Source organism: Sciurus vulgaris (genome assembly GCF_902686455.1).
Source record: "Sciurus vulgaris genome assembly, chromosome: 1".
Lineage (NCBI taxonomy): Eukaryota > Metazoa > Chordata > Mammalia > Rodentia > Sciuridae > Sciurus > Sciurus vulgaris.
The window spans coordinates 168,820,925-168,837,255 of record NC_136461.1 but is presented as its reverse complement, the minus strand read 5'-3'; the positions used below and the strand labels follow the sequence as shown (position 1 = coordinate 168,837,255).

The window sequence follows — 16,331 nt, the reverse complement described above, 5'->3', positions numbered from 1 at the left end:
TACACCTTTCACTATGTGCATTAGCATCCTAGGGCCCTGTAAAGAATCACCACAAACTTGATGGCTTAAAACAACAGAAATGTACTCTCAGCTGTGGTGGCTGGAGGAAGAAAATTAGGGTACCAGCATCTCCAGGAGAGAATCCTTTGCCACTTCTGTCAGTAGATTAACTCCGATTTCTGACCTCCCTCTTCACATCATCTCTTCCTCTGTGTGTGCCTCAGTGTCCTCTCTTTTCAATTACAGAAGAAGAAAATTTAATTTCTTAAGCAACTATGAAATATTTCAGCCTTTGAGTTACATTAAATCCAGGATGATTTCATCTTAATATCCTTAACTAGTTACATCAGCAATGACTCTATTTCCAAATAAGGTCCTGTATTGAGGCTTGGGGAGGCCATAAATTTTTTGGGGGGTGCACTATGGGTTGAGTTGTCCCCCGAAATTCATATGGTAAAGTTCTAATCCTAGTACCTCAGAACATGGTCATATTTGTAGATAGGATCTTTTTAAAGTTTTTTTTCCCCCAATTAAAAAAGTTATTATTTTGGGAGGATTAAGACATGAATCCCAAAAGCACTTTACCACTGAGCTACATTCCTTTTTTATTTTGAGACAGGTCTCCTAAGTTCCTGAGGGTCTTGCTAAGTTGCTGAGGCTGGTCTCGAACTTGTGATTCTCCTATCTCAGTCTCCCAAGTCACTAGGATTATAGGCATGTGCCACCACATTCAGCCTTGGAGATAGAATAAATAAAGAGGGAATTAAGGTAAAAAGAGGTCCTTATGGCGGGCCCTAATCCAATAAGACTAGTGTTGTTATAATAAGAAATTCAGACACAGAGGTACAGAGGGAAGATGATATGAATGAATCGGGGAGAGAAAAAAGCCATTCACAAGTCAAGGAGAGAGAGGGCTCAGAAGGCAGCCTTGCAGCTCCCTAAGCTCAGACTTCCAGCTTCCAGAACTATGAGAAAATAAATTTCTTTTAAGCAATCTAGACCATGGTATACTTAATGGTATAAATTAATGTGTTCAACAAACTACACTATGGGAAGTGTTAAGGAACCAAAATAAACCTAAAAGCTTGTGTCTTTATACTAAAAATTGATAGTGTTTTCTAAGAACCTGCTTATCCAGTCAAGTCATTTTTACATCGATTGCACGGAGCCCGTGTGAATGGGTTTCCTCCTTTCCTTCTTGATAGGTAGTAGCATTGGGACCTTCACTGCCCTGGACATGGATGAAGAAAACACGATCCATAGCGTCTTAAAGTACAAAATTGTGTCACAAACTCCTCAAATTCCCAATGATGGACTCTTCCTGGTTGAGGAATATTCAGGAAAGTTCCAGTTAGCTAAACAATCTTTGAAGAAGCAAGACGCTCCTCAGTACAACCTCACAGTAGAGGTGTCGGACCAAGGTGAGTCTCCACCTGCTGTCATGAGTACAAATACCTGCCTTCCTTCCAGTTCTGATCTGTTGGGCTGCTCCAGGGCCTGGGTGTATTACAGAAGGTCGCTATTTAAGAATTCTTTGCTTCCTTTGTGAAACACATGCAAAACAGAGGCAGGCGTTTTCATAAAGGCCAGAGCTGCAGCTTGGGCGACATGGTTCCTGAAGGGGATGCCTGTGAGACGAAAAGGAAAGGGAGACTCAGAGGTCTGGGAGAGCCAGCAGACTGCAGTGTAAACCTGACTCCGAATGAAGGAGACGGGGGGAGACTGATGGGAGCATCCTAGGCCTCGGAGTGGTCTCAAGAAAGTTCAGAACAGCTGTCTGGGAGTCCAAAGTACATTATCTCTGAAAATGAGCCCACCCTTGCATCACTGCCTTGCTCAGTAACTGGCTGGGCAGCCTGTGGGAAACGAGGCCATGTCACAATACAGTGTTGGATCTTGTAGCCGATAGGTGGGACAGTCATCAATTAATATCCCGGTTATAGAAAGTTCTTCCAGGCACATTTTTTGCAGCCACCATAATTATAAACAGGAAATTAATTATATTTCTCAGTTCTTGCCTTCAGACTCAAAGGGCTCTGCTTATGAAAGGGGGAGGTACTATCTCTTCCTGCCAGCTTCTAGTTGGTCATTTGACAGTGTCAGGAGACTTTCTTCCCTACACTTTGTACACTTTCAAAACAAGTCATCCTTAATCCCTGGGTCACAAGGCCCTTTGAGGATCTGATGAAAACTGTATTCTCAAACAAGTATGCACTTAGACAACTGTGTGCAGAAACACTAACTCAGAGACTTGTTTCTGGGGCACTCAGACTTCTAGGAGGTTCAGAATCCTTCTTTGGGTTGAATAGCACTGAATTTTAGATCGCCAAGGAATTCAGTAACTGTTATGCCAAGAGGCACTGGTTGTATAGGCAAGGAGAAAAAAAAAAGCATTGTTCTACTCTGCACATCTCCTTTCCATGGAAGCTGATGTACTGGAAGAAATGAACAGGTTCCCAGTGCAGAATGTTTTAAACCCAGTAATTTGGCAAATATCAAAGGTCAAATATTTGTTTAGCACTACGTTAAGAAGTATAATAGGACCCACCTTTTGACCCACTTATCCCACTCCTCAGTTTATAACCAAAGGAATTAAAATCGGCATACCACAGTGATGCAGCCACATCAATGTTTATAGCAGCTCAATTCACAATAGCCAGATTGTGGAACCAACCTAGATGCCCTTCAATAGATGAATGGATAAAGAAACTGTGGTATAGATACGCAATGGAATATTATTCAGCCATAAAGAAGCATAATATTAGGGCATATGCAGACAAATGGATGGAATTGGAGAATATCATGCTAAGTGAAATATGCCAATCCCCCCAAAACCAAAGGCCAAATGTTTTACCTGATAAGTGGGTGATGATATATAATGGGGGTGGGGGGATAGGAGGTAAGAGAAGAATGGAGGAACTTTAGATAAAGTTGAGGGAAATGAGGGGGGTATGAAAAATGGTGGAATAAGGCAGACATCATTATCCTATGTACATGTATGATTACACAAATGGTATGAATCTACATGGTGCACAACCATAGAAACAAAATGATGTACCCCATTTGTGTACAATGAATCAAAATGTAGTCTGCAAAAAATAAAAAAAAAATTTAAAAAATAGTAAAAAAAAAAGTAAGTATAATAAACCATCCCTGTCAATGATGAAGAGACAATTTCACACTATTAGTCACTCATTCTTTCAGCAGTTATTGATCATTTACCTTATTTGAGGCACTGAGCAAGGTATTGGAAAGACCCAGCTGAAGTAGACCCAGTGTCTGTCTGCCAAGAGGTCTCCTTCTGGGAGAAGAGATGGACACGTGAATTAATCAATTGCAGGGAACACCTACACGGCAGCTCACAAAGGAAAGGAGTGACTAAGTGGAGGGAGAAATCGGGGAAGGCTTTCTGCAGGACTGTCACTGAGCTCAGTTTTGAAGAATGAATGCGACAAGTTACAAAAGTGTGTAAGACTTACGGAGGAGTGGGGATCCCTTGTGCAAAGACATCAGGACCCGAGGCAGTTGGAGATTACAAGTATAAAGTAGAAATCAAATTGCTAATTATTTGTGTGCATGAGTACATCTAGAGAAAACATGGACCAGATTATAAAATATATATGTGTGTATTGATGGAATTAATGCTCAATTATGTACTATAGATAATTAGACTAGGCTATAATTAACATAGTTTTACATTAATCCATGAGGGCCATTAAGCCAGGGAGACCCACTGCTGGCCCAAAGAAAGGTTTTGCCAAGTCAGTCGGCCAGCAAGTTCAGGACCTGCAAAGGTTCAGAGGCCTGGCCCCCCCTTTAATTGATATCAGTCTGCTTATATTTAGATTATTATTAGAGCACACCTGGCACATGTTCCGTTCATGAAGCACAAGCTGCATAGAGTAGTCGGGATCCCAGCAGGAAATGGATGGCCTTCTCAAAAGGAGTAACAAAAAAATTTAAAGAAGGATTATTTGTAAAGGTCGTGGGCAGGGCTAAGGGAAACCAGTTGGAGGTATAAAGCAGAGAAGGAGCTCTGAAGCCTGAAAGGATGAGGGGAGGAAGCTCTCCCCAAGGGAGCAAGACTTGTGTTGGTAGCTGGGAAAGAGGGACACCTCAGTCACTTGCCTCCTGCCTTTCCCTCAGTCCTGTGGAGCCTCCCATTGGCAGAACCCAACTGTTACCCACAGGGCAGTGACGCCCACTCATGCTGTTGATAAGGTCAGCCCTGGTGGCACAGAGCAGGCAGTGGCGAAGAGGACAAAAACAGCATGTGGGTTTGAATCGGGGCCCCACCACTAGTGGCCTTGGGCGGGTTTCCTGATTTCTCTATCCCTTGGTGTCCTCAGTTTTTAAATGGGAGTGATCACAGTGACTACATCCTGAAGTTAGTGTGAGGATGAAGTGGATACAGCAGATTAGACGCTTCACATGTGCCTGGTGCAGGGACATCACTAAGAATCGGTATTGGGATGAGAACTTCGGTTCTGTGCTCCTCCACCTTGGGTAGGTAGATAAGCGGAGTCACAGAGACACTGGGTGCCCGCCCACATCCACACGTCTGATAAGTGGGATCCAGAGCCAGGTCTTAACCATTATACAGTACAGGGTGCTGGGCTGCAGCCCCAACAAAGAACCTGCCATTTTTCTTGTCACTCTGGCTCTCTCCTCAGGAATCCCATCCCTACCTTCACTCCATGATGATTTTGGATCTAGGATCAACCTGCTGTCTGATTAGGTCTTTGGAATGTTAGAGCAACCCCTTAAAGCCTGTACCATTTCCTCAGGGTTCCACAAACTACCTCTTCGCTTCCTTTGGATAATTGACTTTCTCCCTGACTTGGAGGGGAGAGAGTCAGTGCCCTTGAACCTACCCACCCCAGAGGATAGAGCTGATGTGGGGAAGAACTGTCCCAAGAAGGAAAGATAGCTCCTGGGATACCTCAGGGAAGGCTTTCTGGAATGGTCGTTTTGCACAGAATTTTGAAGACTGCATATATTTCACTAATCAGAAGAGGAAAGTTGCTCTCTCCAACAGGAACCACCCTCCTCAGGGGCAAACCTTCCCCAGGGTGGAAGCAGGTGGAGGGCAATGGAAAGCCCACGGAAACTTTTGTCCGGTCTTTCTGGGGCTCACACCTCCCCCTCGGTGATCTACCTATGGGTGCAGGTGGGGAGCAGAGCATCCTTTTTCCACATAATTGCATGTCAGTTGTGAAACTGTGCCTATGGTTGTCATTGTCTGGCCAATTTTCTCCTTACAGGTTTTAATTCATGTGATTTTAACGCACAATTTGCAGTGAAAATTTCTGTGACATGATTATTTTTCAGATTTCAAGACCCTCTGTTTTGTGCAAATCAATGTCATTGATATCAATGATCAGATTCCCATCTTTGAAAAGTCAGATGTGAGTAGCTGTCGCCATTTGTTTTTTCTCTACTTGGTTCACATTACTTAATCCTGACTTCTGGGACGGAAACACAAACAGTTAAGGAAAATACCAGCCATGACAGGTAGCCTTGTCAATGAACCAGTCATAAACACAGACACCATCTTCAGTGGAAATCTTCAGGGAACAATAACATTCATTGTTATAGGATCTGGGAATGAATGTTTATAAACTCCTGCCAACAGCTCATTTATTCTAAGGGCTGCTTAAAAGCTACAACCACAATCTTTGTCAAATTGAAAGGAGCTGAATGGTTGTTTGCAGTTGTTATAGATTTTGTGTGTGTATACTGGACAATTAGTAGATTGATAGTTCTCAACCAAGCATTTTGAATCAAAAATTTAGTACTTGGAATACCAGTGACTTAACTCATTCTGCAGTATTCGAGTAAAAGATGAATTAAATCCCTGGCTTAAATGGAAGAAAAAAAAAAAATGTGCTCAAGATATTTGCAAGAGTTAGAAGAATTGGGCATACAAGAGAAAAGACCAATATAGAACATTGAGAAAAATGCAAATTACTGTTTTTTGTCATTAGTACAGGTGTGAGATTTGGTGACCGCTTTCCCACTGCTTCCTTTGAAAGGAATGTCTGTATATTTTGAAGGATAGAGAAGCCCATTTGACTAGATTATTATGTCATGTTTGAAGTCAGTTATGAGGAGGCCCAGAGGCCTCTCATGATGTTCATAAATCAAAACAGGGACAAGGCTGTGACAAAGAAGGGGATTGATTTATGATGGGGATTGGAATGGTAAGAGGTGTGACTGAACGTGTCTTGTCTAACAGGCATGAGGTTAAGCAAGTATGAAATAAAGAACCTGTTTCTTCTCAGCCTCCATTACTTCAGCATCTTTTTCCTTTCCCAATATGGTGATTCCCCTGCATTTCATCTAGACAGCAGTTTTTAGATTGAGGTAAAAATCCTGCTGTGGATGTCTCAAAAGCTTAGAAATGCAGAGCTGGCTATGGTGGGGAATATGCTTCCTTCATTGCAGTGACCCTTTCCTGGGTCCTCCCAGGTGCATCTTTAAGCTCATGACGCTAGGAGAGATGACTGGGGGATTTTCAGGGAGTAGGGAATGGTTTAGGCCAGTGACTAACAGCACTGGCTTTGGGGTTGGACACACATGGGTTTGGATCCTGATTCTGTGACTCACTGGTTGTGTGATCCGGGGTGGGTTTAACCCGTCCATGCCTTTGCTCCTCTGTCAAATGGAGAGAACATAGCTATGTTGCTTATGTTTATTGAGCACTAGGTACCAGATATTCAGGGGCTTTACATGCATTATCTTTATTAATCCCCACAGCAAGCCTGAAGTAGGTTCTATTACTGTCTCCATTAAACAGATGATCAAACTGACAGTCAAGGGACGTACCTTGCTTCCAGCCATTCAACTAACAAATGGCAAGTTTACGCAGTTCTTGGACTCCCAAGTTCAAGCTCTTAAGCTCTATTCTTTGGTTAAGAATTAATTGAAATAATGTATGAAATACATTAAATAATTAAAATGTATGAAATAAACAATTTATTAAATATTAGTAAAATCAAAAATAATATGAAAAGTGCCTGTCACGTTGTAGGTACTCAATATATTGTAGCTATTTTTATTATTGTTATTGCCGTTAAAATAATATGATCATTAAACACAGTAGATGTCAGAGTGGGAATCTGTTTTGGAATCCTACCAGGAGATCTCTGAAATGTTGTACTTCTCTGTATCCTGGATACTGGTTCATGAGCATGACTGATGTTAAAATCAACCACAACATATTCATCAATACGAAAACATGCTGGGTAAATATCAGTGCAAACTATGACTTGTGTTCATTCTGAAATCAGGGACAAGTTTGCCCTTGGACCCTTAATACTTGATGGCAAAGGACATTCTCATTTCCTTCTGTTTCCTCTGTAGTATGGAAACCTGACTCTCCCTGAAGACACAGCGGTTGGGACCATCATCTTAACCATTCAAGCCACTGATGATGACGAGCCATTTACAGGAAGTTCTAAAATCCTGTATCGGATTATACAAGGAGACAATGAAGGAAGACTGGGAGTTGACACAGATCACCACACCAATAGGGGATATGTCACAATCAAAAAGGTAAATAGCCATTTAATGCATTTAATTTTTGTGGATTAATTTACTTAAGATTGTATGAAGATATACCAGCAAAGGGGACACATTTTCAGTGACCTCTCAGGCATGATGGTCAACTCCTGGCCTCCTTAGTCTGCGTGATGGGTTTGCTAGATGACTTGTTTGTCAGTAGCTCTCAATGTCATCCAGTATACTTAATGCCTTCCTCAGGGAGAGAGAGAACACCTGCCGTTAAAAAGGGCCAGAGGTACAGAAATAGAGAATCTGCAAGAGTGACTGACGCCTGGAGGACTGTAGTGTAGTGGGATGGAGGCTGTAAAGGAAGGTTCTGGAGGACAGTTTTGAGCCACAATAAAGGAAAGCTGGAAGTAGAGGCTAATAATAAAGACCGAATAAAATAATTTCACAGAAAATGAATCAAAGCAAAGGGAAAGAAGTGCTAGGGCTGAATCAAGGCCTGGGACTGCGTCTTAGAATTCCAGTGACATTGTTGCCAAATGTCCCTCCTCTGACAAAGGGCGGTGCTGGGTTTTGGCTGTGGAGAGGTCTGTGTTTGGATCACTGGAAGCCCAGCATTCTGGGAAAGGCCAATTTTTAAAAAGACGCCATTACAACCACTGCTTCTGTTTGCAGCTGTCTGTTTGGAGAAAGAACCTCAGAAGGAAAGGAGAAGGTGCTGTCCGAGTGGGGACTCAGGCAGCATGGGGTGTGGCTCTTTTGTACGGGACAAGGGCAGCTTTTCTCCCATTCTTCCCCAGGTCCGGTGCTCTCTCGTGATCTAAGGAAGACAGGGACCTGCCCATCTCAACGACTCCCATATCAACATTTTTTTATGGTGGCTTATTGTGAACCAACCTAAGCTAATTTGGCCACTGGTGGTGAATGGGCACTTTTAGGGAGAAGTTGATAACCTCAATTATTAGTGGTAGGTGAGCGCTTTGGCAGCCTCCTACGTAGCCTTGACATGAGCTGGTGCGTTACAGTAGAGCAGGCCTCTGACCACACATCCTTATTTTGTGTGTGGTTTGTATTTCAAGTGTCTAGAATATTGTCTGGCACATGGTAGAGGTTCAATAAATATTGCTTAACTGAAGGAACAGTTGAAATCTGCCCATATACGATTAATAGTCAAATCACAATGATTCAACCTATGCTTTGGGCCCTGAAAGTCCAAGCTTTCTGCTCTTTGGACACTGTAGTAATAGTACTCAAGCAGTAGGAGTTACCGGAGTGTGCATGGGAAGATGACCTTGAGAACGCACTTAGAGTCCTGGAACTGTCAGGTACCAGCTGCTGGGCCAGCCAGAGACTTATCCCCTGCTGGTGGGAGACGCTGCCTCTGAAAGTTCTGTTGCTGTTTTGTTTTAGTTTCCAGTAGTGCTAGGGATCGAACCCAGGGCCTCGTGTATTCTAAGCACTTGCCCTACCACTGGGCTACTCCCCAGTCCCACCCAAGAGATGCTGTCTTTGGAACCAAACTAAGGTGATTTTTTGGTTATTTTGGGTACTGGGGATTGAACCCAGTCCTTTTTCCTTTTTAATTTTGAGTCAGGGCCTCACTAAGTTGCTTAGGACCTCACCGAGTTGCTGAGGGGACCCTCCTGCCTCAGCCTCAAGAGTGGCTGGGATTACAGGCATGTGCCACCATGCTCAGCCAGACTAAGGATCTTTAATAGCAGTAGTACCACTAAGAAAATCTCTTAAGATCACTTTACTAATTAGCGAGCCTTCTGGTGCTGATGGAGGTGGTGCTGGCTGGAGGACTGTGGTAGCGCTCTCTGGAGTGTGGACCTCAAATTAGGATGTTTCCCAAGCTGAGTAACAACCAACCCTCAGGTGTGGATTCTAGATCAGGAGACTCCAAATGTCAGTCAACAGAATGTAGAAAATAGTTGACTAACACAGGTGTTCCGACTGTTTCTGCCAAAGTATTTTAAAGTACAGACTTCATAATGCGGTTTCTGAAGTATGGCTTAGTCTTATTCCTGTGCCCTTATGAAGCTGTCAAGGAGCTACCGACACGCATGCTAGGCAAACACTGCGTCACTGAAACGTCCCCAGTGCTCAGCTAGGTTTCTTAATCATAATTCTATCCAAGGCAGAATTCCATTATCTAAATTACGGGTAGGCAGGTCACTATCTTCCCTCACATCCCTAGAGAGCTCTAGTCCTGGGGGAGATTTCACTTGTTGGAATTACAAGGAAATTACACAGGGGAACTCACGCCTGACAACATTAGTCATTTGGCTTCATGAAGGATTTGATCCCTGTATTTCTCACACTGCCCCCGAGGGAAGCAGGAGTAAGTCCCACTGTACAAACAAGGGTGCAAGTTCACAGCAATGTGATGTCAGGCTTCCTGTGATGGCAGAGCTGGGAATTTGACCCTGGGTTTCTGGGTCAGGAATCAGGATATGATTTCTGCAAGGCCTGGCGTTGCTACTTGCTAACTCCGTGACCTTGACCAAATGATGTAACCTTGCAGGCCTCAAGTTTTCCATTCTATAAAATGCAATAAAATGGTTTCACCATTCTCACTGGGGTATTGGTGAATGAAGTGTGAACATACATACATAGCTTTTCACACAGCATCCGGCATGTAGCCAACTGTGAACGTCTGACATTACCTTAATTCTGAGTAGAGCAGGAACCTGTTGACAGGTGTGCTTTCCCCTTTCACCTAAAGGGACCAAACTTGTCTGATTCAAGAGTTGAAGGGTGCACACCAGGGATTGCTGCTTCAGCTTCTCCAGGGGAAAGCCTGGAAACCAGGAATTTTGACAAAGCCCCAAGCGATTCTTTGGATTAAGCAAGTTGCAGAAATTCATTGCTTTGGGGCTAAGCAGGTGTTGGCCATTTCTTTGAGCCCTGCCTGGCTCATCGTGACACTTGTGAGACACCCCCCTTCCTTGAAACTCAGGGTTTTGCTTTGATTTGCATTTTTTTAAATGCAAATTTTGTCCCTGCTCCATTATGTCTGGTGCTTTTGAATTCTTGGTTTGCGACTGTTTTTAACCAGTTCCAGTATCATCTAAAATGCCCACTTTCTCATCTCCCTGCTTGATGAAAATGTTAAATGTCCCCATCGTGGGCTCTTCTCCCTCAGTATCTTGTCTCCAGGCTGAATCTAAATCACTGGTTTGACCTCTCAGGCAGGTTGTGGCAGGAACAGGAGTTTCAGCTTACCTGAAGGGTGCATCCCGAGAGGCTGTGACGGTCTCTTGATGTGACTTTGCGCTCATCCCCGCACATCTCCTGTCAGGAAGGGCCATCATGTGGCTTGATGAGGCTTGGTCCTGATTCAGCTTTGCTGATTATCATTTGCTAATTTAGTACCTTTCATTTGTAATTCTTTCTCTGGCAGATTTGATTAGGTATTGTTTAGGTGTGGAAGTAAAGCCGATGAAGTACCCAGTGATGGGCTGCTCCTTTGTCATTTGTCCCTCCATTCTGTAAGTGTGTAAGGTGCACTGACACTGTCACCTGACTCTGCTCCATTCCCTGGTTTGAAGCCAGTCCTCATGCAATTGCTCCTAGAGACCTTGGCAATCGAGGATAAAGGCCCAGCTTCTTGACTTGATGTCACAGTCCTCTCTGCCAGCTGTTTTCTCTCAGTCTTGCACATTCTTTTCTTTCTCATTTCTTTATCCCTTTGCCTCTTGGACTATACAGATGGTATGGAAAAGCCAAGCAGAAGACTCAGGACCCATTTGGTGGTGAGGATGGACAGTCCTCCTCTGCCTGAGCATACAAACAGCTCTGCTCTCTGCCCAGGCCTGGACTTGACTGTACCCCTACAAGAAACAGAGAGCTGTGTCCTTAGCCTGCATGGTAGGGTAGTTAATGAAGTTCAAGTCCCATCTATTTTTGTCCTTTGTTCTTGACTTTCTGAGAGCTTCTGCCTTCCTGCTGGGTCTACCAGGCCTATGTTTCAGTTGGATACCACTGTCAATGTCCCGTGAGATGGGGAGCTCTTGGGCCTCTGTCTAAGCGAGAGTCCCATCAGACACATGTGGTGATCTTGAGGCCATCAAGGGGCCATTCTTTGTAGAGAGGAGGTGCTTATCTCTAGGAACAACCTCTTTTATATCCCGACTGGCTTACAAAATTTTATATCATATATTTGAACAAATGTCAATGCTTCTTATATTCTGTCTCAAATGTCTATGAGTTACATAATTCTTCCTCTTTCACAAGATATTTTCTCATTGCCCTTGTAAACTAGTTGTGCATAGGGAGAGGGGTTTCTGGAGGATGGGGATGTCCTCTGGAATCTTCTTTCCACTGAACCCTCAATGACCAAGCCTTTCTTCCCTTTATATTTCCTGACCGACATACTACATACGGGTACTGCGTGTCAGGGACGAGGTAGGAAGGGAGGAGAAATAGAATTCTTTCTCTCATGGAGCCATTAGTTAGTGAAGATCCAAAATAGCCAAACAATTAGAATCCAGGTTAGGTGCTGTGAGATTACAGAGGACATGACCCAGGTGCAGTTAGAGGGGGGTCAGGGAAGACATGAGAGGAGGGATAGCACTGAGCCAAGCCCTCGTGGAGGGGAGAATAGCTTCAGATGTCTGGAAGGGCAGCTGTGCCAATGCCATCAGACCTCAGTTTTTTCTTCATGAAAAGATATTGCCATTTGTGTTCAATTGATAGGAAACTGATATAAACTAAGGTTTAAGGTCAGTTCACCAAGAAATCCTGGCTCCTCCAGAACTGGAAAAGTGAATAGGGTAGTGCAGTTTCCATTATCCAAAACAGACTTTTTGGGCTTTGCATGATGCCCTTCATACTTTGGGGTACTTTTGAGAATCTGATAAAAGCTCCATTCTCTCCCTTTAAAAAAAAATCACATATGCACTATAGAAAAAATATTTCTATCATTGGTAAGCCTATCTGTTAAGTTCCTTTTCATACTAAACTGAAACTGGATCCTTGAGTTTCATGTCCTGGCAAGAGAGCAAATCGTCTATAGTTTAGTTTTCTCTGCTCTCCTCTCTCACCCTCCCTGAACTTAAAGTCTTTTATTTGGGGACTTGGGTCCTGAAGTCACCTGGAAAGATTTCTTCATATTTCAAACTGTCCTCTGAGAACTGTCTTGAGAGAATAAATAAGTCTCTGCTGAATGAATGAAGTGTCCCAGGGCTGAGTGCATTTGAGGAGGGTCACAGTGCATGTCAGCATATTGAGAACTCTGGTAAGTCCTGCAGTAAGGACTTTTTCACGGTTCGGCTATTCTGAGAGGTGGAACTGACACCAGAGTGAAGGACCACTACTCTGTATGAGAGTTGAAAGGTTTAGAGGGAATGACTCTTTTAAGGAACAAAATATAACCCCTGTTTTCTCCCCAATCCACAGCCTCTTGATTTTGAAACAGCAGCTTTTTCCAGCATCGTGTTCAAAGCAGAAAATCCTGAGCCTCTTGTGTCTGGAGTAACGTACAACGCAAGTTCTTTTGCCTCGTTCAAACTTATTGTAACAGATGTGAATGAAGCGCCCGTATTTTCCCAGGATGTATTCCAAGCAAAAGTCAGAGAGGATGTTGCTGTTGGCACTAAAGTGGGCAATGTGACTGCCTGGGATCCTGAAGGTCTGGCCATCAGGTACAGGGGAACAGGGCTGGGTACACCTTGCGGCCTGGGGCAACCACAGCCAGAGGGATGAGGAGTGAGGGGAAGGTAAGCTGGCTCCAGGGCTGTCTCCTGAGCTCGCAGCCAATATCTGAGGCAGGTCTGTGGCCTCAGCCAGGCATATGCTTCAGACAAGTGGGAGGCAGCATCAGGTTTGGTTCTAGCCAAGGGCTGGTGAGTGGAAGGTATGAAATTCACCTCCCAGAGTCAGAGCCAGGTCCTGTGTCTGAGTCAGTCATGGGGGCTGGGAAGAGGTTCCAGCCCCTAAGGTGGGCTACAGTCCTAAACAGAAAGAAGCAAAAGCCCAACTAAACAGATGAGGCCACCATAGAGGGTTAAGAGAATCTTCTGGATATAGGGTACTTACATTCCTAGGCTTTCCAGGGAACTGGTCTAGGGCAGCAAGACTCATACCACACCCTACCCATGGAAGGGCTAATTCAGAAGGTGAAGTGGCTAAACAAAATGTGTTAATATTTCCATCTTAGCAATTCTTAATCATTTTTTAAAGTGTGGTAGAACCTATATGGATTTGCCTTAAAAATGTGCAATGATCATTTGCTCAAGATATGTGCATATATACCTATCTAAATAGTACACAGTCTTTAATATCATACAGTTAAGCATATAGATAGGTCTTGAACTCAGATCTTTTGCTTCAATTGTATAACATTTCCTGTATTGTCTATGGCATAATAAATATTGGTTTTGCCACTGGTCTGGCTTAACTAATGCATACAGTTACAAGTGACAATTTCCCAAGTTTCTCTAAACTTCTGAGGACAATCTTTATTCCATTGAGCTCTCCTTTAAGCATTTAGAATAAGTTTTAAGGTCTTTTTGGATTATCTGTCATGGATACTCCATGACATTAGTCCAGTTTTCATTACCATAACCAAATACCTGAGACAGGCTAACTTTATGGTTTGGAAGGTTCAAGGACATGGCACCAGCATTGGCTGGGCTTTGCTGAGGGCCTCATGGCTGATATTGTCACAACAGCAGGAGCGTGTGCAAGGGAAGAGATCATATTGCCTGACAGGAAGCTGGAGAGATTGGGTTCCATTGGGCACATCCCTTATCGACCCAAGGACCTCCCATTTTGCCCCACTAACCAAAGGGCCCACCTCCCAACATCACCACACTGACTACCAACACATGAACCCATGGGGGACAAACTCAAATCAAAGCTAGGAGAAGAGTTAGCACCTGCTGTTTTATTCTGTACTTCTCTAGTTTTGGAGAGAGAAAAAGAAACAGTGAGATTCTACCATATAGTATAGTGTAGATACGGTACTATATATCAGAGTCACAGATTATGATGGGGAGCAAAATTTCTAAGTTACACAGCCATTGTCTAACAAATGCTTCTACCTCCTTCATGACAATGCCATGAAAATCATTAGTTCAAAATGAGTGAATAAAAATTTTAGTTTGTAAGTGGGGAAAAGACAAAAGCAATCAAGGAAAGCATGCACATACCAGGAAGTTGGAGTCAGGCAGCTGAGGTCAGCAAGGGAGACTGAGAAGGGTCCTGGAAGACAGATGAAAAGCGTATCTCAGGAGTGATCAATAAGTTCAGATGCAAGTAATAAGTCAGTAAAGAATTAAGGATGACTTACATTTTTGGCCTGGATAATTTAGTTCTCCAGCTCCACACATTAGAATCCATCAGCAAATATTGTAGATTTTTTTGTTGAAATATAACCGAATCTAAATGCTTCTCACTCCTCCAATATGGACAACCCACTAACTTCTCAGCTGTGGATCCATCTTTGTCCCCACCATGCCCTATACTACTAAGTCAATTCACTGCTCTGCAGTCACAGTGAGCTTCTTTTAAAAAAGCAAGTCATTCCAAGTTTTCTGAGGAATCTCCACACTGCTTTCCACAGTGGTTGCACCCATTTGCAGTCCCACCAGAAATGTATGAGTGTACCTTTTCCCCTACATCCTTGTCAACATTTATTGTTGGTTTATACCCAGAGGACTTAAAATCAGCATACTACAGGGATGCAGCCACATCATTGTTTATAGCAGCTCAATTCACAATAGTTAAACTATGGAGCCAACCTAAGTGCCCTTCAACAGATGAATTGATAAAGAAAATGTGCTATATACTCATAATGGATTATTATTCAGTCATGAAAACTTTAAGACATTTGCTGGAAAAAATGAATGGATCTGGAGACTACTATGCTAAGTGAAATAAGCTAATCCCCCCCAAACCAAAGGCCGTTTTCTCTGATATGCAGATGAGAACTCATAATGAGAGGGTGGAGTGGGGAAGAATAGAAATACTTTGGATTAGACAAAGGAGAATGAAGGGAAGCGAGGGGGAATGGAAAAGGAAAGATAGTAGAATGAATAGGATATTACTATATCCTTGTGTGCATATATTACATGCCCAGTGTAATGCTACTTCACGAACAACCAGAAGAATTAGAAGTTTTACTCCACATATGAATAATGTCAAAATATATCCTACTTTCATGTATAACTAATAACACATAAAAAATTTTTAAAAAGCAAGCCAAATCACCTGACTCCTCTTTCCAAGTCCTCAGAAAAATTCTCACTTCTTTCAGGGTGTAATTCAAGTACAAAGAGAGTTCTTGTTTAGCACCCATGTACATGGTGCTTGGCACATACAATATACTTAAAAGGGAAAAATTTAAGCATAATTTTGATCATTTTATTCCTGGACATGTAGGCTGTTTTCAGTGTTTTTCATCATAGAAAATATTTTGAATATATGTGTGTATGTAATCTTTAAACTTCTATTATGTATTTAGGTAAGTGATCCAGGAGTGAGAGTATTTAGTCTAAATATCTGGACATCTCTATAGCTTGATGAGCTGCATTCCAAAGGGCTGTACCTATTGGTCTTCCATAGTTCAGGTTTTGTCTCTCAAATTCGTCTTTCAAACCTCTACCAATGAGTTCCATGTAGAACACAAGTATGGCTGGGTTCCACTTCCACGTGCCACCATGGGAGGGTCGCTCCGCCTGCCCCGCAGCCAGTCTTCACATAGGAGGGCTCATCTTTCTCCATCTGCTCCTTCCTCTGTGTATTCCAACGCTGCTGTGGTGTGCTCTTCACACACAAGCTTTCTCTTGGACTCTCTGCTCTTAGCTTGTGCC

The 16,331-nt window shown here is 43.1% G+C and overlaps 2 protein-coding genes across 2 annotated transcripts in view; both read left to right on the top strand.

Annotated features, from left to right (window-relative positions):
- Window positions 1–16,331, top strand: part of RAD54B (RAD54 homolog B) — a 744,820-nt gene that overhangs the window by 329,669 nt on the left and 398,820 nt on the right. The gene's annotated exons all lie outside the window — the stretch shown is intronic.
- CDH17 (cadherin 17) overlaps window positions 1–16,331 on the top strand; it is a gene marked incomplete at its 3' end in the record, with an annotated part of 129,892 nt that overhangs the window by 86,502 nt on the left and 27,059 nt on the right. The window contains exons 10-13 of the mRNA XM_079116982.1: window positions 1,206–1,421; window positions 5,332–5,408; window positions 7,366–7,557; window positions 12,916–13,160. Of these exons, the coding sequence (XP_078973108.1) occupies window positions 1,206–1,421; window positions 5,332–5,408; window positions 7,366–7,557; window positions 12,916–13,160 (730 nt within the window). The remainder of the gene's footprint in view (window positions 1–1,205; window positions 1,422–5,331; window positions 5,409–7,365; window positions 7,558–12,915; window positions 13,161–16,331) is intronic.